This window comes from Podarcis tiliguerta (genome assembly GCF_965153285.1).
Source record: "Podarcis tiliguerta genome assembly, chromosome: 14".
Classification (NCBI taxonomy): Eukaryota; Metazoa; Chordata; class Lepidosauria; order Squamata; family Lacertidae; genus Podarcis; species Podarcis tiliguerta.
The window spans coordinates 52723358-52749241 of NC_139547.1; the positions used below are offsets into that span (position 1 = coordinate 52723358).

The 25884-nt window shown below is 41.5% G+C and overlaps 2 protein-coding genes and 1 long non-coding RNA gene across 6 annotated transcripts in view; 2 read left to right on the forward strand and 1 right to left on the reverse strand.

Annotated features, from left to right (window-relative positions):
- The window catches only part of LOC310664603, a 404468-nt gene that overhangs the window by 327064 nt on the left and 51520 nt on the right, over window positions 1-25884 (forward strand). The window lies entirely within an intron of this gene.
- Window positions 1-25884, forward strand: part of FSCN1 (fascin actin-bundling protein 1) — a 333406-nt gene that overhangs the window by 149218 nt on the left and 158304 nt on the right. The window lies entirely within an intron of this gene.
- Window positions 1-25884, reverse strand: part of SMURF1 (SMAD specific E3 ubiquitin protein ligase 1) — a 50925-nt gene that overhangs the window by 11213 nt on the left and 13828 nt on the right. For 2 of the 4 annotated variants that reach the window (XM_083413505.1, XM_083413506.1), the window contains exons 2-11: window positions 12511-12549; window positions 11553-11661; window positions 10361-10494; window positions 10170-10235; window positions 8384-8459; window positions 7514-7758; window positions 5488-5572; window positions 5065-5211; window positions 3328-3529; window positions 2852-2955 (exon numbers count right to left, since the gene is read on the reverse strand). In XM_083413505.1, coding sequence (XP_083269631.1) covers window positions 2852-2955; window positions 3328-3529; window positions 5065-5211; window positions 5488-5572; window positions 7514-7758; window positions 8384-8459; window positions 10170-10235; window positions 10361-10494; window positions 11553-11661; window positions 12511-12549 — 1207 coding nt within the window. The remainder of the gene's footprint in view (window positions 1-2851; window positions 2956-3327; window positions 3530-5064; window positions 5212-5487; window positions 5573-7513; window positions 7759-8383; window positions 8460-10169; window positions 10236-10360; window positions 10495-11552; window positions 11662-12510; window positions 12550-25884) is intronic. The other 2 variants (XM_083413508.1, XM_083413507.1) reach the window with 1 other exon arrangement.

Below are 25884 nucleotides of genomic sequence, written 5' to 3' on the forward strand. Positions count from 1 at the left end.
ACCTTGGCTCCAGATAATGATAGTGATTTGTTTTGGATTGAAGCCACAAGGGCTGGTTTGGACGTAAGACTGTCAAGGATGCTTTAGTTGAGATTCCTGCCTTGCAGGGGGTTGGACCACATGACTCTCGAGATCCAACTCTAAAATCTCACATACGTTTATATAGGAAGTCAGGTAAGAGTTTGTTTTCTATTCTGTAAATTAACACGTTTCTAAAATATTGTTTTGGGAGCAAAATGAGAGCAAGCTCCTAAAAATCAATAGAAGGATGGTTACCTAATATGATTAAGCAAAACAATCTTGATTAGAGCTGAAGACAGCAATATAATGGTACTGCATATCTTTTTGCACTTTTGTGTGTCTGTCTCTAGATTTTTTAATTGTCTGTAGCCAGCGACTGCTACAAAGCAACTTGCAAACAACACCTCCAAGATAATCCAAATGTAAGTTCTGTTTAACATGTACCGTATTTTTCGCTCTATAAGATGCACCAGACCATAAGACGCACCTAGTTTTTGGAGGAGGAAAACATGAAAAAAATATTCTGAATCTCAGAAGCCAGAACAGCAAGAGGGATTGCTGCGCAGTGAAAGCAGCAATCCCTCTTGCTGTTCTGGCTTCTGGGATAGCTGTGCAGCCTGCATGCGCTCCATAAGACGCACACACATTTCCCCTTACTTTTTAGGAGGGGAAAAGTGAGTCTTATAGAGCAAAAAATACGGTAATTTTCAGAAATGCAAGTTATCAAAACTTAACAATGTAAACATTACCAAATCATTGTATATATATCTCTCTCTCTCCACACACAAAATAAAATCTTATTCCCCATAAGGCACACCTACAATTTTCTTCAATATGACTTTTATCCAGGGGTGCGTATTTGTTCTTGTAAACACAACTAAAAGGATACAAAAGGACACTCCAGATAGTTTTGATCATGTGACTGGTGAAGAGGAAGCTGCTAAACAAAGGGAATTCTACAGGAACTTAGTTTCTGGAAATACTTTGGTGACTGCCTGGTTTCTGTGATGATGTGTTGAGAGTTTCTACCTGGGGTAACACTGTATGTGGGTTTATTGCACAACATGGGTCCCCTGAAGCTAAATGGAGGCATTTGAATAGGCTGTGCTAGAGCATTCAGCAACTGTCTAGACAGATATAAAGCACAGACAAGATAAACTCTTGCAACACGCCAGTGATGACAAGGGAGAGGTCAAACGGGAAGCGCTCCAGACAACAAGAATTTTGTCTAGAGAATTTAAGATCAGAGAATGTATCACTGGAGTCAGACAAAAGAAAAGTCTTACTCAGGGCAATTTTAGTCACTGGCACACTCAGCCCTTGGAAGAGCTTCCCAACTCCGTTGCAAGAGAGGAATCGGCATTACAATCAGATCCCTGGATTAGACACAGACCTATCACCAGGAGCAGCACAATGCAAAAGATTGTGCCCAAGCTCTACTCACAGTAGCTCCATTGAAATTAATGGACCTACGTTAATTATGTCCATTTCACTGGGTCTACTCTACCCTCAGATGAGATGCCAGAGGGTTATATCCAAGTTAGATAAAGAGAATGCAAAACATCTTCAAAAACTATTAAAGCAATTTAGAGAAGCAGATATATTATGCTGTCCTTTCTCAACTTGGGGTTCCCAGATGTTGTTGGGCTACCACTCCCCTCATCCCTAACTGCTGCCCCTGCTGGCTATGGAGGATAGAAGTTGTAATTCAACATCTGGGGACAGAGATTGAGAAAGTCTGCCTTAAAGGCTAACACTGTGGCACATACTTTTATAGGAACACATAGGACTCTTGATTTCTGGCATCTTTCCGAAAATTATTTTTAATTTAGAAGGAAGGAAATGACTATTGTATGTCTAGTTATTCAGAAGACAGTTTCATAAAGCACTGGATTCTAGAGCCACTGGGTACAACTTCCAAATGTGAGGGCAAAATCGAGAAGTACTAAATTTTAAAACCTTTAATTCTGTGTTGCTCTGAAGAGCAATGGCATTAAAATATGACATATGGAGGAGAGCAAGAACGTACAAGCTTTCAAACACCACAGAACCTGTCTTAAAGGCAGAAGCTGTCAATGTTCACATCTCCATGGCTTTTAATCTTTCTGAATCCCTGGAAATTCAAAAACTTAGAATCATAGAATCATAGAGTTGGAAGAGACCACAAGGGCCATCGAGTCCAACCTCCTGCCAAGCAGGAACCACCATCAGACCACTCCTGACATATGGTTGTCAAGCCTCTGCTTAAAGACCTCCAAAGAAGGAGACTCCACCACACTCCTTGGCAGCAAATTCCACTGTCGAACAGCTCTTACTGTCAGGAAATTCTTGATTTGTTGATTTGTTACTATTTTGTTACTATTTAAATATTTGTTACTATTTAGATATTTTTTAAAACAATGCTTACATTTATTAACACCCCACCTTTCTGTCTCAGTAGGCTTCCTCTTCTGCCAGACATTGCACATTAGCTATTAAGAGGCCATTTCTCCTGGGTGGAACGAGGCCACCATTATTTTAAGCAGGGCAGGGGGCAGAAGGGGTCACTTGCTGCTCCAGCCTGTTGAGGGGACAAGGTGCAGAGGCACAGCCCCTGCCCAGCTTGGGGAAAGGGGGCAAATAGGACCATGCTGCTGGATCAAGCCCAAGGCTTGTAAAGGCTGGCCCTTGTAATGCCAAACCTTGGCAAATTGTAGCATTACATGCTAAGGCTGCCATCATTCGTGGGTTTGATAAAATGTTCCTTTGAATTTTTATCTGCAATATTTGGAGGTCTCTGCAAAGGGTTTCCTTTGCCCAGTACACATCATTTTAAGAACCTGTCATTCACCTTGCCACTCCACCATAATCCAAGCCTTCTTCTCCTCGAAATTTCACCATCAGTCTCTTCTTTAGATCTTTTGGCCTCATCTTCATTATTTGCCGGTATGATTCCTGTAGTAAGAAACAGAAGTATACTCTTAGGAAATGAACACTTTTTCAACAGTAGCTACTGTTCACATATCTAGGGAATATCTAGAGGTGCCCTTCTTGCACCACTGCTTAAGTCATAGCCCTCAGGAAATTTTAGCTGTGTTTAGAATTGCAAACCTTCCTCATAGATGCTGAACAGTGATTTTTTATCTCAAATTTAACATCATTTGACATTAGGTTCATTTTGTGATTCATTCTAATGGCTTTCATTATATCTTTAGTCCTCACAGGGGCAGCATTTATGATAAGCTGCTTCTGCAGAAATCCAAAGCCATTACCTAGATGCACCGGAAAGGCTAAACCTCCCACTATCTTAGACACAGATCGACATACCTCAAATATTTCTTCCCTCGATACTTCGATGCGGCAGTGGCCAGCTTGGGGTTGCTGGAGGGAGAGCTCGTGCCTGAGGATCTTTAGCTTCTGCACCAAGTCTCGCTCGTATCTCTGGGCAGGCAACTCCTCACTGTCTTCCAATGATCCCTCACTCGGCACTGGCAAAGGCTGGTTGGGTTCTTTTAGTTGGCATTGGTGACTGGAGGGAAAGGTGAGAAGATTACTCTCAAAAGGGAATGAAGAAGGAAGGATTGCCACTATAGTGGGAAGCCACATAGTCTCTTGACATCAGTATCTGGAACGCTGGTGCGTGTATTGATTGATCTGTTTTTAATTACTGCTGGCTTTAATTCTTTGAATTATTGCTTATTAACGTTTTTTACTGTTTTATTCTTTTTGTAAACCATTTTGAAGGTTTTTTTTACAATAAGCGATGTATAAATTTTATGAAATAAAAGACATCAGTATCAGGAAACAAGATTAGACAAACTTTTCATAGCTTATAAAGAACTAGATAAGGAAATTGATTACACAAAGGTATAGTCTGTTGCAGCAAATAAAACAGTGTCTCCTGTGGTAGCTTTAACTCATTTATGCTACCATATATTGGCTTTCAAGACAATAGCAACATGCATCAAATATTTTTATATTTCCATAATATTAGCATTCATACTTCTTTACTTGCAGTAGTGGAACTCTACTTCTCCAGGTCCATTTTTAGAGCTATAGTTCCACTACAAAAACCCTCATGTAACATGATGAACAACTGGAGCCAACAAACTCAACAAATCTTACTTCATTATGTGACATGCAGTTTTGTACTTATTTCAAAAGCACAAATACTCCTGTGTCCACTATGGAACACAGAAGCAGGCGGTTAAATGAAACTTCAGCTCAGCTATTCAGAAATCAAAAACTAAAATGAAAATGAAGCAATGGTTTTCATCAGACCAATATATGTTTGAGACCGTGGAAGCAAGCTTTTGCATTAAACAAACTTTCCCTTCATCATAGGTGTTCATAATGTAGATCAAATGAGCCACCCACCCACGCAGAGCACATTTTTATGTATATAGGAAGATACAGGTGTGTTTGTATGTGTGTGTAAGGCTGTTGTCATGTAGCAGTTCACGTGACCACCAACAGGCAGCCGCACCGATCCAATTTGAGGCACATTTGGCAGGCAGGTGAGTGAGCAAGCAATAAGCATGGGTGGAAGGCGGCCCTGGAGAACTGTTTAATAGAAGCGGGGGCACCTCACTGGCAAAGGGATATATAAGGTTTGAAGGGTTGCTGTTTTTTTACAATTGAGCAGTATATAAATTTTATGAAATAAAGGCTTGGGCGGGGTTGGATAGCAAAGCCTGGCACCTTCAAATCAAACAGGATGGGAAAGAGACCCAAACAGCCACTGACAGTCAAAGGCAGGCAGCAGGCGGCTACGTTATTACATATCAGCACATATCAAAGCCCCCTCAGTTTCAAAAGTAAATTGGAATGTAGTGCAGTGGGGGAGGGGCACAGTGAAAACTCATTTGCATGTGGCGTTGTTCTTTGGATTCTACTCTACATTCATCAAGCATTTGGCCTTGCTGGAAGGAATCAGCTTGCAACATCCCTCTCTGGGGAAAAACAAATTATTTTAGTCCTGACATTTTCTTTGCCCATGCAGCCCCAGTGCGCTTGCTCCGCTTGTGAGCCACAGAAGCCCATGGCAACACCCTGGTTTCTTACTTCATGATGTGATGCAGTCTTGGGTCTGTGAACTGTGTGGTTCTATTATTATGATCTACAAAATATATTCTTCCCGACACTGTACTTCTAACTTCCCAACCTGGTGGTAGAGGTCCAAGTTCATCACAATTCACACTGTTAAGGTCTCTATGAAAAGCAAAAGAACAATTAAAACATACATATTTAAGCTTAACACTAACATTCATCTTAGAAGAAAACATGAGGAACTCTGAGGTGCTGGGGGAGGGAACGATAAAGGGCATCAATTTTTGGTTAACAAACCCTAACTAACATTTATAGAAAGAACATTTTCCCCTAAGTATGAGGCTTTATAAGGAACTATCTGAAGTGTATTCCCCCCCCCCCAAACACAGGTACAGCTACCTGCCCAAACCCAGATGAACTCAAGACTGCCATACATACCTTGGTATCCTGGGGTCGTGCCATGTGCTAACACCAGTTTGTGTATGTAAAAAGTAAACTTGTCCCTGTACTGTTGTCCTTTGTTCTACAAAGACAGGGAAAAGATGCTACAGTGAGCAGTGCAAAGGAAAAACTGCGCATCAACAAAGTATCTGCGAAAGCTCAGCTAATGCTTAAAAGCAGCTGTATATAGCATTACTTAAAATGTACTATTTGCCCTAGTTATGAGTAAAAAGAAACAGCAACACCAAGAACTGCATCAGATACTTGATACAGCTTACATGTTCACAAAAAGAGCTTCACCATTTTTGTCACCCACCCAATTCCAGTTCGCCTCATCAATACCATCCCATATCGATCCAGAAAGACACTTCTTTGTTCGCGATTATTTCCATAGGCTTTAAGATGAACAATTACTATGAACATGGGATGTTGTGGCTCCCTATGCACAGCTCCCTTTGTAGAAGGTTCTCAAGGAACCATCTCCATTCTGCAAGGCCATTTGCTTTTTCACACAGATCTACTGGGCGATGGGAAGGAGGTGAAGAGACATGAACCTTCGGAAGACAGCTAATAGTTACCAGTGAATGTGTGTATGCCCTGTGTAAGCATCTGGCACTCTGGGGAGCAACTGCTACATCAGCTTTGTACAACCTGCTGCCCTCCAAATGTTGCTGGACTACATCTCCCAGCAGCCCCAGCCAGGGTGACCAATGGAGCGCCAACTGGGGGGCACCGGGCTCGAAAAAAACTGCACATCTACTAAAATGATTTCATTTGCCTTTGAACATGCAAAGCATCCACACTCCCTTTCTGCTTCCCACTAGTTATCCCAGGCCCCTGATCCAAATATATATATATATACTTGCCAGCAGGCACTAAATGACAGAATATAACACCAACAGTGCTGTCATTATACCTGTTGACTACAGACCAGTATATAATGAAACCCACTCACTCACCCTGCCACCTCAAAAAGAAAAACCAAGGAAAACAAACCACACCTTCATGAAGAAATCAGAAAATGTGCTTAAAAGGGAAACTTACAACTAGCGAGACAGACCAGGGGAGTTCCAAGAAAAAAACTGAATATAGTTGACAGGGTGGTTTTAAACCTTGGGCAGGCATGGGGAGGCATGAGGCTGTGCCACTTCAGCAACACATACTCCCTGCACCCCTTGGTCTGGCTGGCTAAGCTGGGGAGCAGAAAGCAGCACTGCACAGGAGACAGGCAGGAGTTCAGGTTGCTATGCCCTTGGGACCTTCTGCACTTGTCCAGTGTAAAACTGCTTCGGCCTTTGCTACTTGGGCAACCACATGGCAGGTTGCCCACAGATGCTTGAAGCAGGCAAGATATATTGCTAATAATACAGCTGCCCAAGCTGGTCAATTAAAAGCTGTTTGCACTTTAGTAACCTAGAACAAGAGTTTTCTCTAGACATAATATTGTAATGTATTTAAACTAAACTGTGTCACTTGGACAAGTGTCCCAGTTTCACACGGAATGAAAGAGGTACAAAAATAAAGAGTGATGGTTAGGAGTTCACCAGACCCTACTTTCTCTAACTTCCTTTACTGTGTGCATATGTACTTGTGTTTGAGGGTGGGGGTCAGTAACATTGCACAATCAAGGTAGAATTGTGCAAGAAATCTATGTTCTCTCAAATGACTTAATTTGGAATATAATGGCAGCAGATGAGATCCAAAGTGTTGCGCAGAAACTCCTTGCTGCAAATAAGTTGTGCAGACTAAGGGCAAGAAGGGAAAGGACTGGGAGACGGAGCTCTACAGATACTGAACACCCCAACCCCACAACCACTTGAACTCTCCACTGCATACCAAAGATTTAAATGCAGTCAACAACATTTCAGAGCTACCCTCTCTGCAGACCAGATGAGTTTTCTGAAAACCCAATCTTCAACTTTGCTTTCCTGCACTGGATGAAAATGTCTCCTCTGGCCTGAAGAGAATGCAAATGCAGCAAATAGAATTTCTTAGGACACGTATCAGAGATTGCTCCTCTTACCATAGCCTTCAGGCAGGTCAGGCGATGGGGACTGATGACCATGTGGCCTATTTTGGGGGGTTTGTACATGGCCTCTCACGTCAGGAGTCCGTAAGCGCTGCACCTGGAGTGTCTGGTCCTGACTGGGGGATTCCACAAATCTACAATTCCCTCCTCCAGCAGCTCCGGTGCTGTCTGTGTATGGTGCTGGCTCCTCCATGTAACAGCTCAGTGGCCTTCCAGGTCCTGAGTCTTCGTAAACCGTTCTGAAATAAGGGAGCCCCATAAAGTTAGAAAATTTCACGCAAGCCTAAGAGAATGTTGGGGGAATTTTATTCAGGGAAATAACTGGACTTCAAGCATAGATCATCACTGAATAAGACAGTCTCAGAAGGCTTATGTCAAGGTAAGACTGTCTTGAAGGCACTAAGCAGATCTCCTCTAACAAGGGGCTGGAGAAAGTTCCTACACTTGCCTTCCAGCTTTCTGTGCCACAATACTCTTCTGTCAGGAGTCAGCCATGAAACCTCCGTTCTGGATTCAATATTGTGACAAGGGGAGACAGTCACTTGTGAGCAGAGCAGGGTGAGTTATACCAGGATGAAGGCAAAGATGCAGCCCTTCCAGAGTGAACCTTCCCTGCTTTTTACAGTTGACCAAGGTTGATTAGCACGATTGCTACTCCCCATTTTGTGTTTCACTTGCAGGCCTTAAGAATGAACTCCTAGCTAACAAAATCAATGAGATTTTGACTCCTTCCATTTTTTTAAAAAAATTTACTTAACAATTAACATGCTCCAGAACAAAAATACAGATCTTATTCATTCATTTAACTAAGATGACTATGAATCAGGAGATCCAGGGGATTCCACTAGGAAATGAAATACCTACCCTTCATTCTCCAGCAGCCCCCTGCAATCTACAACAGACCCTCCTGTGCCTATCCTGTCCCGTGTCTGTAAGCTGACTGGAATGAGAAAAAGAAATGAAAGCCATGATTAAAAGCCATAGATGCAAAAACCTATTCAACCCCCGTTAAAATGCAAGGAGCACAAATGGAGAGGCTTCATTCAATTTGGCAAGCATTCCTACACCTTTTAATAATCCACGTGCATATTCAAGATTTCACCCCTCCTTACAACAGTAAACACCCCAGATATTTTGATTGGTGTTTTTAGAGTTATTATGGATAATACACAGACTCAGAGCAGACCCACTGAAATCAGTAGACTTAAATTACGTCAGTTGACTTCAGTGAGTCCACCCAGGGTATGACTTAGTTGGCTATTGCCTTATACTTTTATATTGTGATGATACAATGTCATTCATAAATCATAATGTGATACTCCTTAAGAAAACAGCCATTTAAGGCTACAATCCTTAAATGAGACTAAGTCTCACTGAATTCATTGTGGTTTACTCCTGAGTATACATACATAGGATTGCGCTCTAATTCTGCTATTCAAAATGTGCTAAATGTGCAAATAATTATTTCTACTTCTACAAATTAAAAATAACACATAACCTAGGCTTTGATATTTTTCTAATAAGAAATACTCTACTTTGGATAAAAATGTGAAGGATTCTGCATAAACAGATATTTGCCTCTCAAAACTGTTGGAAAGCAGAACATTTGCCACTAGGCGGCATTCAAAAATGGAGCATCTTTTTTTTGCCTGTTATGCATTTCTTCTTTCAGAAAAAGACAGTTTCTCACATCCATGGTTTTCCAAACATGCTTTCCAGACAGCAAGACAGAGCAACAGCCTACAGAATGCTGAGCATGCAATCCAAGTCAGAATGCAGCAACTTCACTTGCAAGTTAAACACCATACTAACATTGGACAAAACAAATCCCACCCAGTGGCAAAGCCAGTTGCCAATCACTGCCCCCCAAAATTTACATGCTTCTCACTGAAAGAAATTTCCTGTCTCAGAGCAGCTGGAGTGAAAGATCTGACAAGCTACTCACCCTGGAATAATTGATAGTCTACTGCAGGCTTCCTCAACCTTGGCCCTCCAGATGTTTTTGGCCTACAACTCCCATGATCCCTAGCTAGCAGGACCAGTGGTCAGGGATGATGGGAATTATAGTCTCAAAATATCTGGAGGGCCGAGGTTGAAGAAGCCTGCAGTAGACTATCAATTATAAAGTCTACCGCTTTATAGCTGCCACTGAACATTCTCACAATACTACAACATTTCATATGTTAAAAAGCCCCAAGGTGACTTTAAAAGTTTTGTTTTCTAAAAACTACAAGTGAATGGGCTATGCAAGTCTCCTATGGGAGTGAATTCATGAGCGAGGGCACTCTCCATATATTTGATTAGGTTTGAGTCTCCAACAAAGGAGACATTCCAACAAAAAGATCTTAAGATGGGAAGTTTCTGTGGGGAAGACACTTTTAAAGTCCCTAGCACTTGAGCTTAGAGTAACGCCTACACCTTGAAGCTTGCTCAGAACCTAGAACCCAGCAACTCTTAGGTTTTGCACATGCCAAGGGGCTAACCCCAATCAGCACCAGGCAGACACAGTTAGAACTGGATGAGGCTGCCAATCCTGAAGAGAGCATCACATAAAGTACTTTTGAACTTGAGAACCTCTCTATATCCAAGGCTCTGAAGGAAAGAGATACTATTTTTGTTATCTATGCAGACAGGAATGTTTTCCTCTTACCCACTATCTGGCCTCGTACTGCATCGGTATCTGTGGGGTTTAGTTTGCATAGATCCAAACGCTGGTCTGCAAATGAACAATTGGAAAAAAAACTTGACCCAAGAGTGTACTCAGCTGGCAATCGACATTCAGTACTCAGACACAAGTCACTGTCAATCACAGCAAACACTGAGTAAGTATTACATGCTTACATCCAGTATCTTTTAGCCTACTGATGGCATTGGAAAGGAGTCGAACACACCCCAGGAAGCCAGCTCCCTGCTTTTTGTGTATTTTCTTGTGGTTCCAGACACTGATGGTGATAGAATCCGATTTCCCAACATATCTAGGATAATCAGTTTGAGAAAGATACTTGGTTGAGGTTTATTCTTTGCTATGGCATAGCATTTATGTCCATGAAAACCGAGCTCATTTTAATAATTCATTGGTCACGTCGCAACTTTATCAAATATAGAAACGTAATTATTCATTAGATGGCTATAATTTTACACAGCGTGCTAAAGTGATAATGCAGCAGCTCTTGTTAATTACAGACAACCTCATTACAAACTGGGGAGCGCCGAGCGAGCTCATTAGGGTATGGAGACAGAATTCAAGGAGGGAGGCAGAGTGACTCCATCAATACACTGTGGCTTTAATCTTACTAGACAGGACAAGTGAAGCTATCAGTATATAGATAGGCTCCAAAGAGTCACTCACTCTTTGCACCCAAGAGCAATCGGGTTTCTAAAAATAAAAGTAAAAAACCCTTATGGCAAGCCGTTTCTGAAACAGAAGGGACTTTCAATAATATATTCCAAAATGACATATGGCTCTTTTCCTTCAAGAAGAGTAAAAACAAAAACAAAACAAAAATCCACCAGGCATGTGCAAGCCCTTCGGCACACTTAAAACAGTCCTTTGGGCCCTGGCTGGAGTATTTAGATTTCAATGCATGCCTGGGAGAGTGAAGACTTGCAAGTTATCAACAGAGCCATGACTCCATAGCCCTCATGCCTGGGGAGCAGACATGCACTCTTCCCCTGCAACAGCTGCTAGGAAAAGCCAGGAGTCATATAGACTATATCCTGCCGGTTCCCAAGAGGACGTGCTCCAGCACCAGGAACAAAATCTTATGTGGGAGGGGATACTTTCTCATGCAGTCACTGCAGAACCTTGTAAGAGCAGCAGTTGGAGCACCATACCTGTTTCAGTCACCACTGCCTTCTTACATGCTATTTCAGAAACCTCTACCTTGAAGCCCAGCCATAAGGCAGAAAGGTGAGGTATAAAATTTCAAAATTAATAAACAGATGAACATAAGGCTGGACATAAGATAGTCTCTCTCTTTTTCAGACTGGACACCCATTCTGTGATTTACCCTTCACAGAACAGATAACTCACAGATCATAGTGTTGGTTCCACTTGGGATCTAGCGTGTTCTTCACAGTGTCAGTTGAGTGGCACTGACCAGAACCGTCCACCACCACCTTTGCAAATGGGTCAGGAAGCCCTGGAAAGAATCAAAAGAAAAAAATCACCATGAAGACCCATTCAGGAGGAACAATGCTACCCAACAGCTAGACTGCTTTCACTGGGCGGTGGGGGAATGAAACTATAGGCACTGGCAGCAGTGTTTAGAACATAAGCTTTCCCCCGCAAAAGATTTTGTCCACTTGGAAGTAGGGGGAAAGAATCCCCCCAAAGCATGATGTGTAAACAGTTCCATAGAATAGCACTTCATTAGTAAACTGAAATTTAGGGACAGGAGCACAAAGTCTGTGGACTACAACTCATCATTTCTGATCACTGACTATTTTGGATGGGACTGATAGTAGATGGAGGGCTGTTAAGCTCCCCATCTCTGTTCCATGAAATGTGTGAGGGATTGTTACAGATAAGGCAACATTCCCAAGTCCTCATTGTATGAGTTTCCATCTGTCACACCAAGCGTCTTCAAGGAAAGAGGCTGTTTGACCATGTGCATTTGAAACAGCAAGCCAATTCTCATGTTAATTCACTGTGACTTGATACTGCCATGTCACAAGAGCAGATATTTACCAGGCCTTACACTGCCATTCCTGAGTTAGAGGAATAAGAAGGGAAGAGTGGACAGAAATTAAATTATTTGTCCATGGTTATCGGGGTCAAGATCCAATTTTAGGAAACTAGCTCACCAGAGAAGGGGCAGCACATAGCACACTGCTACATAGTCTGTACAAAATAACTTTCAGACAGTTATGGCTCTGGCTCCTGAGAAACTACCATTAAATGACACCCAAAGAGTAAAAAAGGGCCTACCATCAATATAATAGCTTAAGGTGCATACAAAAAAATGGAAAATTGTATAAGAACTACTTACTGAAGAAATCTTTTTTTGCAAGGTTCTTGGCACAAAGCACTACAAAAAAAGAAGAGGAAAACTTATCAAATTCTACCCATATCTTACTACAAACCACTTAAGCAGGGGAAAAGTGTATACAATGGTACCCCTCAGGTTACAGATGCTTCAGGTTACAGACTCTGTTAATCCAGAAATAGTACCTCGAGTTAAAAACTTTGCTTCAGGATGAGAACAGAAATCGCGTGGCGGCAGTGGGAGGCCCAATTAGCTAAAGTGGTACCTCTGGTTAAGAACAGACCTCCAGAACGAATGAAGTTCTTAACCCGAGGTATCACTGTAGTGTACAACTGAGGAACATATACAATGTGATTAGCAACTAGCAGGATCAAACATGAAGATTATTTTTCATGGACTCTCACAATGCATAGCTTGGGTTCCCATTCCCCCAAACCTTATCTAATTTATTACAATGAAGATACCAGGATAGCTTGTCTTTTGTGTTAGGGTCATTTTTCTTAGTTGGCCACTTCTGGGACATGAGGAATCTGTGCACCACCACCCAACTCTAGGAAATTGGGTTGATACCTTTTAAAGACAGCTTTATCGGCGTTTTCATGATTTCTCATTATGGTGAGGTGTTTGTCAACAAAGGCAATAAATAATGTATACAGACACTTAAAAGGAAACTGATGAAAGGACCTTCCTTAAGATTTGGTGCCGACTATTTTCTTCCTGAGCACAGGTGCACTTTGGGAGGGATATTTCTTACAAGTAAAAGAAGCACACACTAAAGATTTGGCTTTAAGCTGCACTCAGTCCAGCATACAGAAAGCTCAACATCTGCTGCTTTCACCAGGAACACAATGTGATTACTGCAAATTCATTAGCAGTAGCATTACCACTACTATTTTACTATCACATTTATATCACACCTTTTCTCCGAAGAAAGCAAGGTGGTGTACCCACTTCTCCGTCTCTCCATTTTATCCTCACAACTCTGTGAAGTAGGTTAGGCTGAGAGAGCGCAACTGACCCCGTGTCACCCAGAGGGCTTCATGGCCGAGTGGTGATTTGAACCCGGGTCTCCCAGCTCCTAGTCCAGCACACAGGGAGGGGAAGCCAAGGTGGGATTTGACATTTTTCCACAGGGCCTGCAAGACGGAGCTGTTCTGCCAGGCCTTTGGTCTGGGCCCAGTCTGACCCCCTTCTTTCTATGGGTCCCTGGTAGTAAGTGGTCTCCTTGGTTCTTTCTATCGGCCCATATGGGACCAGCACGAGTGGCCGGGCCTGGTGAACTTTTAATTCCTTACCCCTACGGTTATGATTTGTGGGTTCCCACTTCATTTTATTTTGTTTTTAAATGTGATTTGAATTGTATTTTAAACTAATTGTTTGATTTTGTGTTTTTAATGTATTATATATTTGGTGTTAGCCACCCTGAACCTGGTTTCAGCCAGGGAGGGCAGGGTATTAAGAAAATTAGTAGTAGTAGTAGTAGTAGTAGTAGTAGTAAGGTTCTACGCTTAGGCAGGAAGAACCAGCTCCACAAATCTAAGATAAGGGACACTAGTCTTGTCAGTAGTGCATGTGAAAAGTGAATCATTTGATGCAGCAGCAGCAAAAACAAAACAAAACAAAACAAAAAAGCAGGTAATGCTATTCTAGGCTGCATCAACAGAAGTCTCGTGTCCAGATCAAGGGAAGTCATAGTACCGCTCTATTCCGCTTTGGTCAGATCATACCTGGAGTACCGTATCAAGTTCTGGGCACCACCATTTAAAAAGGATATTGACAAGTTGGGAACGTGTGCACGGGAGGGCGGCCAAGAAAATCAAAGATCTGGAAACCAAGCCTTATGTAGAACTGTTGAGGGAATTGGGGATGTTTGGCCTGGTAGAGAGGCTGAGAGGAGATGGGACAGCCATCTTCAAATATCTACATGTTGTCCTATAGAGGATGGAGCAGGTTTGTTTTCCTCTGCTCCAGAGGCTGAGATCCAAACCAATGTGTCCCAGTTACAAGAAATGAGATTCTGAATAAACCTCAGTAAGAACTTTCTGACAGTAAGAGCAGTTCAACAGTGGAACAGACTCTCACGAGAGGTGGTGGATTCTCCTTCCTTGGAGGTTTTTAAGCAGAGGTTGGATGGTCGTCTGTCATGTATGATCTATTTGAGATACCTGCATTGCAGGGAGTTGGGCTTACTTCCAACTCTTTAAATCTATGACCCCAGGTGGAAGACATTCTGCCCATAGAAAGCTAGAATGTCAGGAAGGTTTACCTAGTTTCAACAAACAAGGAATTTAACACGGGGGACATGCTTTCAGAACTGTTCCAGAAGAGTCACATGATGTGCTTTCCCCAAAAGTGTAAATTGGCTTTTAGCATGGCACAACACCTCTCCTTTTAGATCAGAACATGTTAATCACATGTAAAGTTGCCCTAGGACTGCATTCATTCAGAGGCTCCCTGTATATATACACTGAAAGAAACTTCTCTTACAATGCTATTATTTTCCCTCTGTATGCTGACATATCTTAATATTCATATTTCCACTGTTTCTGCTTGACTGATTTAATTAGATTTCCACAACCTCAACAGCTGCTGCTGGAAATGTAACCTCTATGTCAGCAAGCTGAAGACTTAAAGAGTAGAGTACTTTCTGTGTAATACACAGGCACAGCCATTCTACTAGTACTAAACAAGTAATCATAGCATAGACTACTGAGTTAAGGGTCCGAGAAGCAATGCAAGATACATAAAAAGAAACAAATTCAGAAAACACTGCACAAGAGTTCTAAAACAAGTATCCTTGAATACTGGTACATGCAATATGGATTCCAGAATTCCGGACTACATTGAGCAAAATGACATTGTAATATTTATTTCTACAGTTTTCATATGCTTTTCAAAGGTCCAGGGCCGAGGGCCTTCTGGCGGTTCCCTCACTGTGAGAAGCCAAGTTACAGGGAACCAGGCAGAGGGCCTTCTCGGTGGTGGCACCCGCCCTGTGGAACACCCTCCCACCAGATTTCAAAGAGAAAAACAACTACCAGACTTTTAGGAGACATCTGAAGGCAGCCTTGTTTAGGGAAGCTTTTAATGTTTGACAGACTATTGTATTTTAATATTTTGTTAGAAGCCACCCAGAGTGGCTGGGGAAGTCCAGCCAGATGGGCAGGGTATAAATAATATATGTTACTACTACTACTACTACTACTACTATTAATGAATTCCACAAGTATTTTAAAATTCTAAACAAAAATAATACAAACATGTCAATAAAAAAAAATTCTGAATAAAATTCTGAAGCATCAATTCACTCCTAATGCCATTCCCCATTGATAGTAGTTTGATATAGAATTACTGAGAAACGAAAAGGGGATATGAGCATTCAGTAGTCGGCAGCATTGGTTAGAAGTGCAGGAAATCTGTTCATTATATTTCTATCCTGTTGATTATGATCTTAGTGCTCAGCCTCATGGCTTCTCCCAAAACAGTTTTTATTTGATGGCTCTGGGTTGTTTTCCCTCATCTCTTAAAAAAAACCTGGGCATGCACAATCACCTTCATGAAACAGCCATGAACCAGCATACAGACATTTGCACAAAAGTCAGCTAAAAATATTTTTGTATGAAAATACAATAAAAGTGAGTACAGGGTTTTTGTTGGAATAGTTAACTAGATGGTTATGGAAGGTCAGGAACACAATTACAAAACACAACTTATTGCATTAATTAATGTGTATATAAAAAAGAGTGTGCATGTGCAAATGGGAAAGTGTAAGTTTGAGATTAATATGAATATAACGGAAAATTTGAACATATTAGCATGATGAACAGAAAATTGTACACATTGTCCAATACATTTAACTTCCAGTTATTGGAGGGACACAATTATTTTTGCACAGCAACCAGTAAAAATGTGTGCTAACTGGGCAACATACAAAACTATATGATGCCACTTGTACGTGCGCTCTGTGATGCCTCGTGAATTGGTACAATGGTTGGTGCCATGCACAGTCTCCATTCAATGCATTGTTTTACTTATATATTGCACACGTGTGTTGTGGTTAAAAGAAAGAGTAAGGATGAAGTAGGAGTGGAGGATAATGCTCAGAGAGAGCAAAGTGGCAAGACTTTAATCCAGAAAAAGATTTGCATCCAATTACAAATGAAGTACCAAGAAACAAAGAGCCTGCATGCAGCACTTGGCTTCTGAGACTACTTTCAGTTAACAATACTGTATTAAAACAAAAAGACAGCAATTTAGTAGTCGTCAAGCAGAAGGCAGTATGAACAGAATTTCTCCTTACAATGGTTGGCCGCATTTTTAAAAATGCAAATGCAAAACATACACCAATCCCTGCAGTACACACACACACACACACACACAAAATACACCACACCCTGTCTCCTGACCCAATAACTTGTACACTATTACATTAGTCTTAATAGTGAAACTTGCATAGCTGGACACAACTTGAGAGAATCTAAAATAGCTTCCACTTAAGAATTCTCTCTTCACATTTAAAAAGATATGTTAGTAAGACATTGTACAAAACACAGTATTATTAATTCTCTGACCTATGAAGTGTATTATGAACTTTTACATTTTCCTTTCCTTGATAGTTTAGAATTAGATATAATCCTAGTCCTCAGTGAGCCTTCAGTTAAATGACTTTGGGGGGGTGCATGTACACAGAAGCCTGAACATGAAGGTTTCATACACAAGCAATTTTCTCCAGATTAGCCTAGTCAGACAAATATTTTTAAAGTTGGTGATGTTTTATCAACATTACTGGGTCTCGGGTAATGCACACCATGTCAGCACTCTCATCCACAATCAAGTTGTGGGTCAGTATTGTTTTATTGTGGGTTGATCTGGCATTCAACAACCAAGGCGGACTTGTTTGATGGGGAAAGATCCAGAATGGGCAGCGGCCTTTAAGTATCTACTGCCTCTTCTCCTTATTAAAAGTGATGACACATTTCTGCTGTCTGGTCCTGCCTCTCTGTGTGCAGAGGAGAGCATTTTAAAGAAATGGGATGCAGGGTTGAGGGGAACTGAAATTCCTCCCTGCTTGTCACTTACTTCCTCATAGATTCCCACAAAATAGTTATCTTCAACTGAGTTCACCAGAGCTTGGCTAAAATGACAAACAGCAAGACTAGCAAACTGAAGAGAGCCAAATTGTGGGCAGGGAAGCATTTAGCATGCACACAGCATTATACATACTTAGGACAGATCAGACTGCTGCCATCACCTTACTTTGCTCTCACCTGGTCACAAACCAAAGCTTTTGCCCTAGTTATCAGAACATATTCAAGTACTACAAAACTGTCTTTTAAAGCAAAATCTAGGGTCTTCTCTTAGTTTTACAGAAAATAGCATTTTTGGAAGAAATGGCAATATATTATAATATTTGGATACTTTCAGGTTCAATTGTGGTACTGCACAATGATAACTGTACAGTGGAACCTCGTGTTATATACCGTCTCCCTTGCGAACACTTAGGGTTACGAGCTCCACTAACCTGGAAGTAGATGCTCCCCGTCCCAGTTGCGACCTTTGCCCCGGGATGTAAGCAGAAGTCGCGCAGCAGCAGCAGGAGGTGCCATTAGCAAAACCGTGCCTCAAGTTACGAGCGGTTTCAGGTTGAGAATGGACTTCTGGAACGAATTAAATTCGTAACCAGAGGTACCACTGTACTGTCAATTATTTTGTTCAGATTCTCTCAACAACTGACCAAGAGTTAGCCAATTTTATTTATTGGTTTTATGAATTTACTTTCATATAAATTTCAGGGTGATTTACAAGCATACACCAAAAACAAAATAGTTTTAAATGGGATACAAACCCAAGCCACAAATTTACACTTCCACCTCCTACCCACCCCATACGGCTAGAAAAGCTTGTTGAAACAAAAATGTTGCCAATTTTCTCCAGGAACTACAAATAGTGGTTTCCTGTTGCATTTCAAGAGGGACGCCATTCCCTAATCACACTGAAAGCCCTGATCCAATTTGCCGTGGAGAAGGTCTCTGATATTCTATGAACCTGAAAGAGAAAGTCGCTTGAAGAACACAAGTGAGAGATTGGGACTGAATCTGTCTTGGTCACTTCTGCTCAATCTCAGGTCTGCAACCCCACTGGAATCAGCCATAATCAGCTTCTGCAGCTACACTGCCATGGCCCTCTCAAGTAGCTTTCATGCCTGCTTGCATTTCTTTTGCCAAAATTTGTGCTCCTTTTCACTCTCCTCGTATGGACAACCTTCCATTTTCTAAAAGAGGCCTTCTTGCCTATAATGGCTTCTTTGACTCTGCTCGTTAACCATGCTGGCATTCTCTTGGCTCTGGTGGTACCCTCCCTGATACAGTGGTTTGCAAAATGTTCTGAGGTTGCTCAACATCTTAAAGGATTTTTCAACAAGACTAGTAATGGAAAGCCATCTTCTCTGCAATGCCTTCCCCAACAATAAAGGGCAGCCACAGGAGTATATTCTGGGGCAGTAGTCTGTTCAGAACCACTCACCTTTAACACAAACTTGCATTTGTGGACCCATTTGTCTGGCAATCGTGATGCTGTTGCGGCACAAATTAGGGTGACCACACCTGACCCACCAGTTGAAGGTAAAGATTCATCCAGGGTGTACTGTCTACTCAGCATAAAGTGCTGATGAAACACCATGACACAAGAAATCTCTGCAATGCACAGTGCATCTCTGACAGACAATTAGAAAGGGAAGTTTGAAAATCACTGGTAGTTGAATGCAACAGAGGGTAGTGGCTGCCTGGAGTTATGGGGAGTAGGAGAAGACCCAAGTCAAAACAGGTGGCCTCCGAAAGTGACTTTAAAATGTTTAAAGGAAGTAATGGCCACTACAGCCACTATGCAGAGAAGCTTTTATAAGATGGGAGAACACTTCTTCCTTTTTAACCATCCAAGCAACAAATAAGTAGTGCAGTTGTGTGATCCAACACATGTTGTGGATTTATTTACTTATTTGCATTGCTAAGGCAATAAAAGATAAAAGGCGCTAGATTTTTTAAATAAATAAAAGCTGGAAGGTCAATGGAAGAATAGGAAGAGAGAATTTTTGGCAAGGACAATAAAGAGTTTTGTTCTGGAACTGGAGTGGTACAGCTATCACCAACAAGATTATTAAATTAATGAGAAGAAATTATCAGAATTTGTAGCACTTCGTGACACAGGAAATCTAGTAAACAGACTTAAATGGTTTTTTTAACAGTGAGCACATAAGGGTAATTTTATTTGTCCCACTGCTTTGGAAGTAAACAGCAATGAGAGGAGAGAAGCAAGAGCTTTTCTAGACGATGTCAATATTCCTGGGTTTACGCTGGTCAGCCACTCACCACTCCCACCCCAGTTCTTAAAGTTTACAGGAAATATAAAGCCGTGGGTGGAATATTTCAAGATGCAAATTAAATCCTATTCTCTTCATTAATTTTGTTGATAGATTCATACATTTCTGAATATTTCTCCTGCAGCATCTTCCATCTTGGTGAAACTGCACTAGCTTTCTCAAGTTACTAGTACAGTCAAGCCTCAGTTGCTGAATGTAATCCGTTCCAGAAGACCATTCGACTTCCAAAACGTTTGACAACCGAGGCGCGGCTTCCGACTGGTTGCAAGAGCTTCTTGCACTCAAGTGGAAGCCGCGTCGGATGTTCGGGTTCCGAAAAATGTTCAAAAACTGGAGCATTTACTTCCAGGTTTTCAGAGTTCAGGAGCCAAAACGTTCAAAAATGGAGCCATTCCCCTTTTGCAGCAGCCTTAAGGCCAGGTAAATACCTCTTCAATAGTACTTCCTACATACACACTTAATATCCAAGTTTGATAAATGTTTTTTCAAGAACTACTGTTTATTCAAGAACTACTGTTTAAAGATTGCATGTGAAAATAATACTATTTCCACAAAATAGATCCTTAAAGCATTCTATTTGAGAATTCAGTAGCAGCTTCATATGCTTCTCTAAGGACTCAGCTACACAGCTGCAAATAAAACATTGTAAGAGTATTTTAGGTGCAATATACAATGTGACACTAGATAGCGATGATGAACCTTATAGAAAATTCAATGCATTTTTTAAAAACGCTTTAAAAAAAGCATTTTCAGAACAGTTTTTTATATGTATGTAGATTCCACCAGCATCTATTTTGTGTCAAGTCATAAGCTACTTGTTTGCCATGTGGCTTCTTTGGGTGGGGGGTCACTGTAAGGTGGGGGAAATCCTTAGATGCATGGAAATAGCTGTGGTACCATGAATATATCAAGCAGATGATAGACTTTATCTCAAATTACTCTCCCCCACCTTCTTAGCCACTGAAATTTCACTACCTAGTATATGCTTACAACTCCAAATTCAAAGAAATATTTGAAAGTTGCCACAGCATTAGGTGTGCTTACCATGCTTCATTTATATTTACTAGGTGGAAGTTCGATAGTGGAAAATTTGGTAAAAGGTAAAGGTACCCCTGCCCGCACAGGCCAGTCTTGACAGACTCTAGGGTTGTGCGCTCATCTCACTCTAGAGGCCGGGAGCCAGCACTGTCCGCAGACACTTCCGGGTCACGTGGCCAGCGTGACAAGCTGCATCTGGCGAGCCAGCACCAGAGCAGCACACAGAATGCCATTTACCTTCCCGCTATAAAGCAGTACCTATTTATCTACTTGCACTTAATTGTGCTTCCGAACTGCTAGGAGGGCAGGAGCTGGGACCGAACGACGGGAGCTCACCCCGCCGCGGGGATTCGAACCGCCGACCATGCAATCGGCAAGTCCTAGGCGCTGAGGTTTTACCCACAGTGCCACCCGCATCCCTGTTGGAAGTTAACATTAAATTACTTCAAGAAAAAATTAATATATGGGAAACTCAAAACAGAAAAATCACCTATTCTTACTTTCAAAAGAGAAAACTAAGGAATATGCTGAAAATACTTCAGCATTATTTTTTATCCTCTTTGCAATCTTTCACCTAAAGATGTTTTATTTGTTGCACTTCCTCATTACATTCCAAGAAATGTTTATTTTTAGTTTTCCCTAAGTCTCTTGCTCCTTAATCTCAGTTGAAGCTATCTCAGTACATCAAAACTTCCTTTAATGGCTTTCAAATCTGCATAACATACAATTCCCCCAACTCAGGGATCATCAGTGACCTATTTAGGAGGAAAATTCTTTTCTAGCAGTGCTACACACAACAAAAAGCTATATTCCCAAAGTTATTTCTGTGTTCTGAGTCAAAAATCTGTACAGTAGCACTGTACAGCTCAAAGTAGTGGTCACAAACACTTGCTTAAATAGCAAGTACAATGATTACAACTGAGCTACTTCTCCAAAACAGTTGAATATTATTTAGAGAAAACCCGGAGACTGAAGCTGCATGCCATATGCTGCATTAAATCCCATGGCACACTGCCCCAAGATCAAGCTTTAGCAGAAATCTGATAAACAGTCACTTCTCAGTCACATGATTTTGTATGATATATACCGTATTTTACGCCCTATAGGACGCACTTTTTCCCCTCCAAAAATGAAGGGGAAATGTGTGTGCGTCCTATGGGGCGAATGCAGGCTTTCGCTGAAGCCTGGAGAGCGAGCGGGGTCGGTGCCCACCGACCCGTCTCCAGGCTTCAGGAAGCTCTGCGAAACCCTTGGGAGACCGTCTCGAAGCCGCGGCTCCCTAGGCTTGCAGACAGCAGGGTGTTCTGGGGGCTGGGGAAGCTCGGGCTTCCCCCACGCCAGCCCCGCGCCTGGGGGGGGGGTTCTTTATTCCCCCCCCCCATAAAAACTAGGTGCGTCCTATGGGGCGCTGCGTCTAATGGGGCAAAAAATACTGTATGTACTCTGAATGCCCAAGGACCATTGCAACAACAGTAACTATTTTATTCATGAACACATATGACTGTCTATACAACATTCCGCTACAGGTAAAATACTCACATGTTCGCAACACAGGATTTATTTATTTTTAACAGCTCCCCTTCTCCAAATAAAACAAGCAGCAGCAGTTGCTGCATAAAATTATTTCATCCTAACTGCATTTCCCATCAGCTCACTTGTAAACCAATGTCAATGTTTTGCCACAAAACCCACCCAGTAGAGTAGGTCAAGATCTTTATGTTTGTCAGGAATGCACCTATTAAGTCCTATTTTCTGCAAGAAATTAATACAATTTTTGAAATTTTGCTGCAAGAAATTAATACAAAACCACATGGATATGACTAGGGCTGGTAGATATAACAATATATCACCCAAAACTAGTTTGAAGTTAATATTGTGATATCGGTTTCATAATTTTTGACCTGGCAATATATTGTGAATCATGATGTGTGTGTGCTATGCTAAAATTGCAATGTGGGAAAAACAGTGAAACCTGCCAATGCCTCTACATAGCTCCATCCTTATTTCAGAAATTGTCATATATCAGCATAGGTAAAGGGGACACGGGTGGCACTGTGGTCTAAACCACTGAGCCTCTTGCACCTGCCAGTTGGAATATCGGCGGTTCAAATCCACTCGACGGGGTGAGCTCCTGTTGCTCTGTCTCAGCTTCTGAAAACCTAGCAGTTCGAAAGCACACCAGTAGATAAATAGGTACTGCTGCAGCGGGAAAGTAAACAGCGTTTCCATGCGCTCTGGCACTCATCACAGTCCTCTGTGTGCCAGTAGGGATTCAGTCATGCTGGCCACATGATCTGGAAAGCCGTCTGTGGACAAACACCAGCTCCCTTGGCCTGAAAAGCGAGATGAGGCCTGCACTTAACCGTCCAGGGGTCCTTTATCTTTACCTATAGGTATATTACATTGTTTATATGGTGATATATCACAATGTTGAAAACCAAATGTCGCCCAGCCCTAGATATGACCTTACTGTCTATGTAATGCCAGACAGTTGCTAGGATGTAGCCCAAAGGCAGTTTGTCACATTATACCTAGATTTGGTTTCAAGGCCGGCAGTCTTTCTGCTACATCTTTACCTCTCCAACTATCAACCTAAGTCCTAAACCATTGAAATTATCCTGCTAACTTAAAAGATGCTGCTTTTCTTTCTCCTTACCCCCATGCCTCTCATCGGTGGGACTAGAATAAATGTTTCACTTTCAAATTTCAAACAGCCAGGGGAAAAAATCAGTCAATAGATACACATGAGTCCCTGAGTACAGTCTGAAGTTACATAAGGCTGAAGCTAAAAAGATGTCTAGTAAGTTGTTTGTGCCTAAATGGGTGGTGCCTGGGAGCCACATGTATGCTATATGGGGATCTGCAACAGAATAAAAGCCAGGATACAAAGGTGAATAAATAGGAAAACCTACAACAGCCTTAAGTTCAGGCTGTTGTTTTTTTAATTTAACAAAATTTATATACACTTGATGATGGTGACATCAGATGTCAAAGAGATAAACTATCTGACGTTTAGAAGACATCTGAAGACAGCCCTGCTTAGGGAAGTTTGACATTTTAGTGTATTTTTAATCTTTTGTTGGAAGCCACCCAGAGTGGCTGGGGAAACCCAGCCAGATGGGCTGGATAAAATAAAATAATAATAATAATAATAATAATAATAATAATAATAATAATAATAATATTACTACTACTACTACTACTACGCCCTATACCCATAGATCTCAGGGTGATTCACAACATAAAAAACAGAAAATACATAATAAAAACAAAAATGACGACAACCCAATAAAGTAGCAAAACCTCTGTGGTTTCATGAGATGCTTGGATGACCAGGTCTACAGTGTCCCATCCCCCGTTCCCAGTGGTCATTTGCACCATTCCTATTTGATCTTTGTCCCTTAACAGTGTCTGATTGAACTGCCTATATCATTTTTTAAAAAAACCTAGACCATGAAATAAGGGCGGAAGTTGTTGTGGTCCCATTTGACTATGTATTAGACCTTTTTATAACCTAATCTATTGTCCCTTTTAATGAAACGAAGCTATCTTTAGAGTGCAATGAAGTTAGGCAGCAAAGAAATGCATCAGAAATACAAACTGAAGCCAGGCTTCTAAAGTGCACTCCTCCTGGGCTTCCTCAGAGCACTACTGAGAGGATTTCCCCTGTGGAACAGTTTATTTCACATGCAGCTAGGGATATACTTGTTAATTATTCACTTTCTTCAACTGCCTAAGAGCAACCCCTTTGTTATTCAATAAACCATGTTAGAGTTTAGGGAAAGATCCATGGAATCATTTTTTAAGAGCAAGCTGCTTTACATGCTTGCATAACAAAGAATCAAACTCCAAGTATGGAGAATTGTGTCCTTCCTCCCACGAGCACGCATAACTGAGATTCCATGCTGAATTTCACCTGCCAAAAATGTTTTTGCATGTCTAAGGCTTCCAGCTTACTGAAAGCTGTAATTCAATGCAATGCTGCACAACCACCCATACAGGCCAATGAAATTAAGGATCGGCATGCACTGCCCAAGGTCACAGACAAAATCTGGGACAGAGTTGAAATCTGATTGCTTCCCAAGTCCTAGTTCTACACTATTACCACATCATTAACTTTGGTCAGCATTTTAATCCTGACACCAACATCTTTAGTAACAAGCACTTTCTACTATATGAAAACGACTGGAGTGAAAATGCGTTCTAAGATCTACACATTGAGTAATCAACAGCTATGCAGTTCAAGAAACTCTTTAACCTTCCAATTTTCCCTTTATATCAGTTTCAGGTATACTTCATATCAGATTCCACAAACTGCAGCAGCTGGGCTAATAGCTTCATTTAGCTGTCCAATATGACCCTAAGGTCAGAATGAGGGTAGCTGCAACCATCCAACAGCTTGACCACACATACACACACACACACCCCGGTACATTCCTCCATTGTCTCCTAAGACAGACCGATGCCAGCAGCAGCAGCAGCAATGTGAAATTACACTTCCTTGCATTTTACTTGGAACCCCTAATTCTGGACAAGTTAAAAAAACCCCAGTCCCAATATGGATCCTTGGGAGACTCCACTTTCTACCTCTCTCCACTGGGAGAAACATTGTGAAAGAAAAGCCTTCCAAACTGTTATGCTATTAAACTGATTGATCAAAAACAATTCCCAACAGTTGCTCCACAACTGAAGTGTATTGTTCTTCATCTTGAACAGTGGTTCCCAACTGGTGGTCCGTGGACACAGGGGCCTGTGGCACCATTAACATAACAAAAACTACCACAAAGAAAATTTCAAAATAGGGGGTCTATGGCTTGGCTTTTGAAAAACAGGGGGGTATGGAGTACTTAGCTAATTGGAAAGAGTGAATGTCCAAGTCAGTGGGTGGCAAATGGTTCTACCAATACAATCTGTAACAGGGTTATCCTGCCCATTCAAAAGATATTCTACAAGTTCTATGCTAG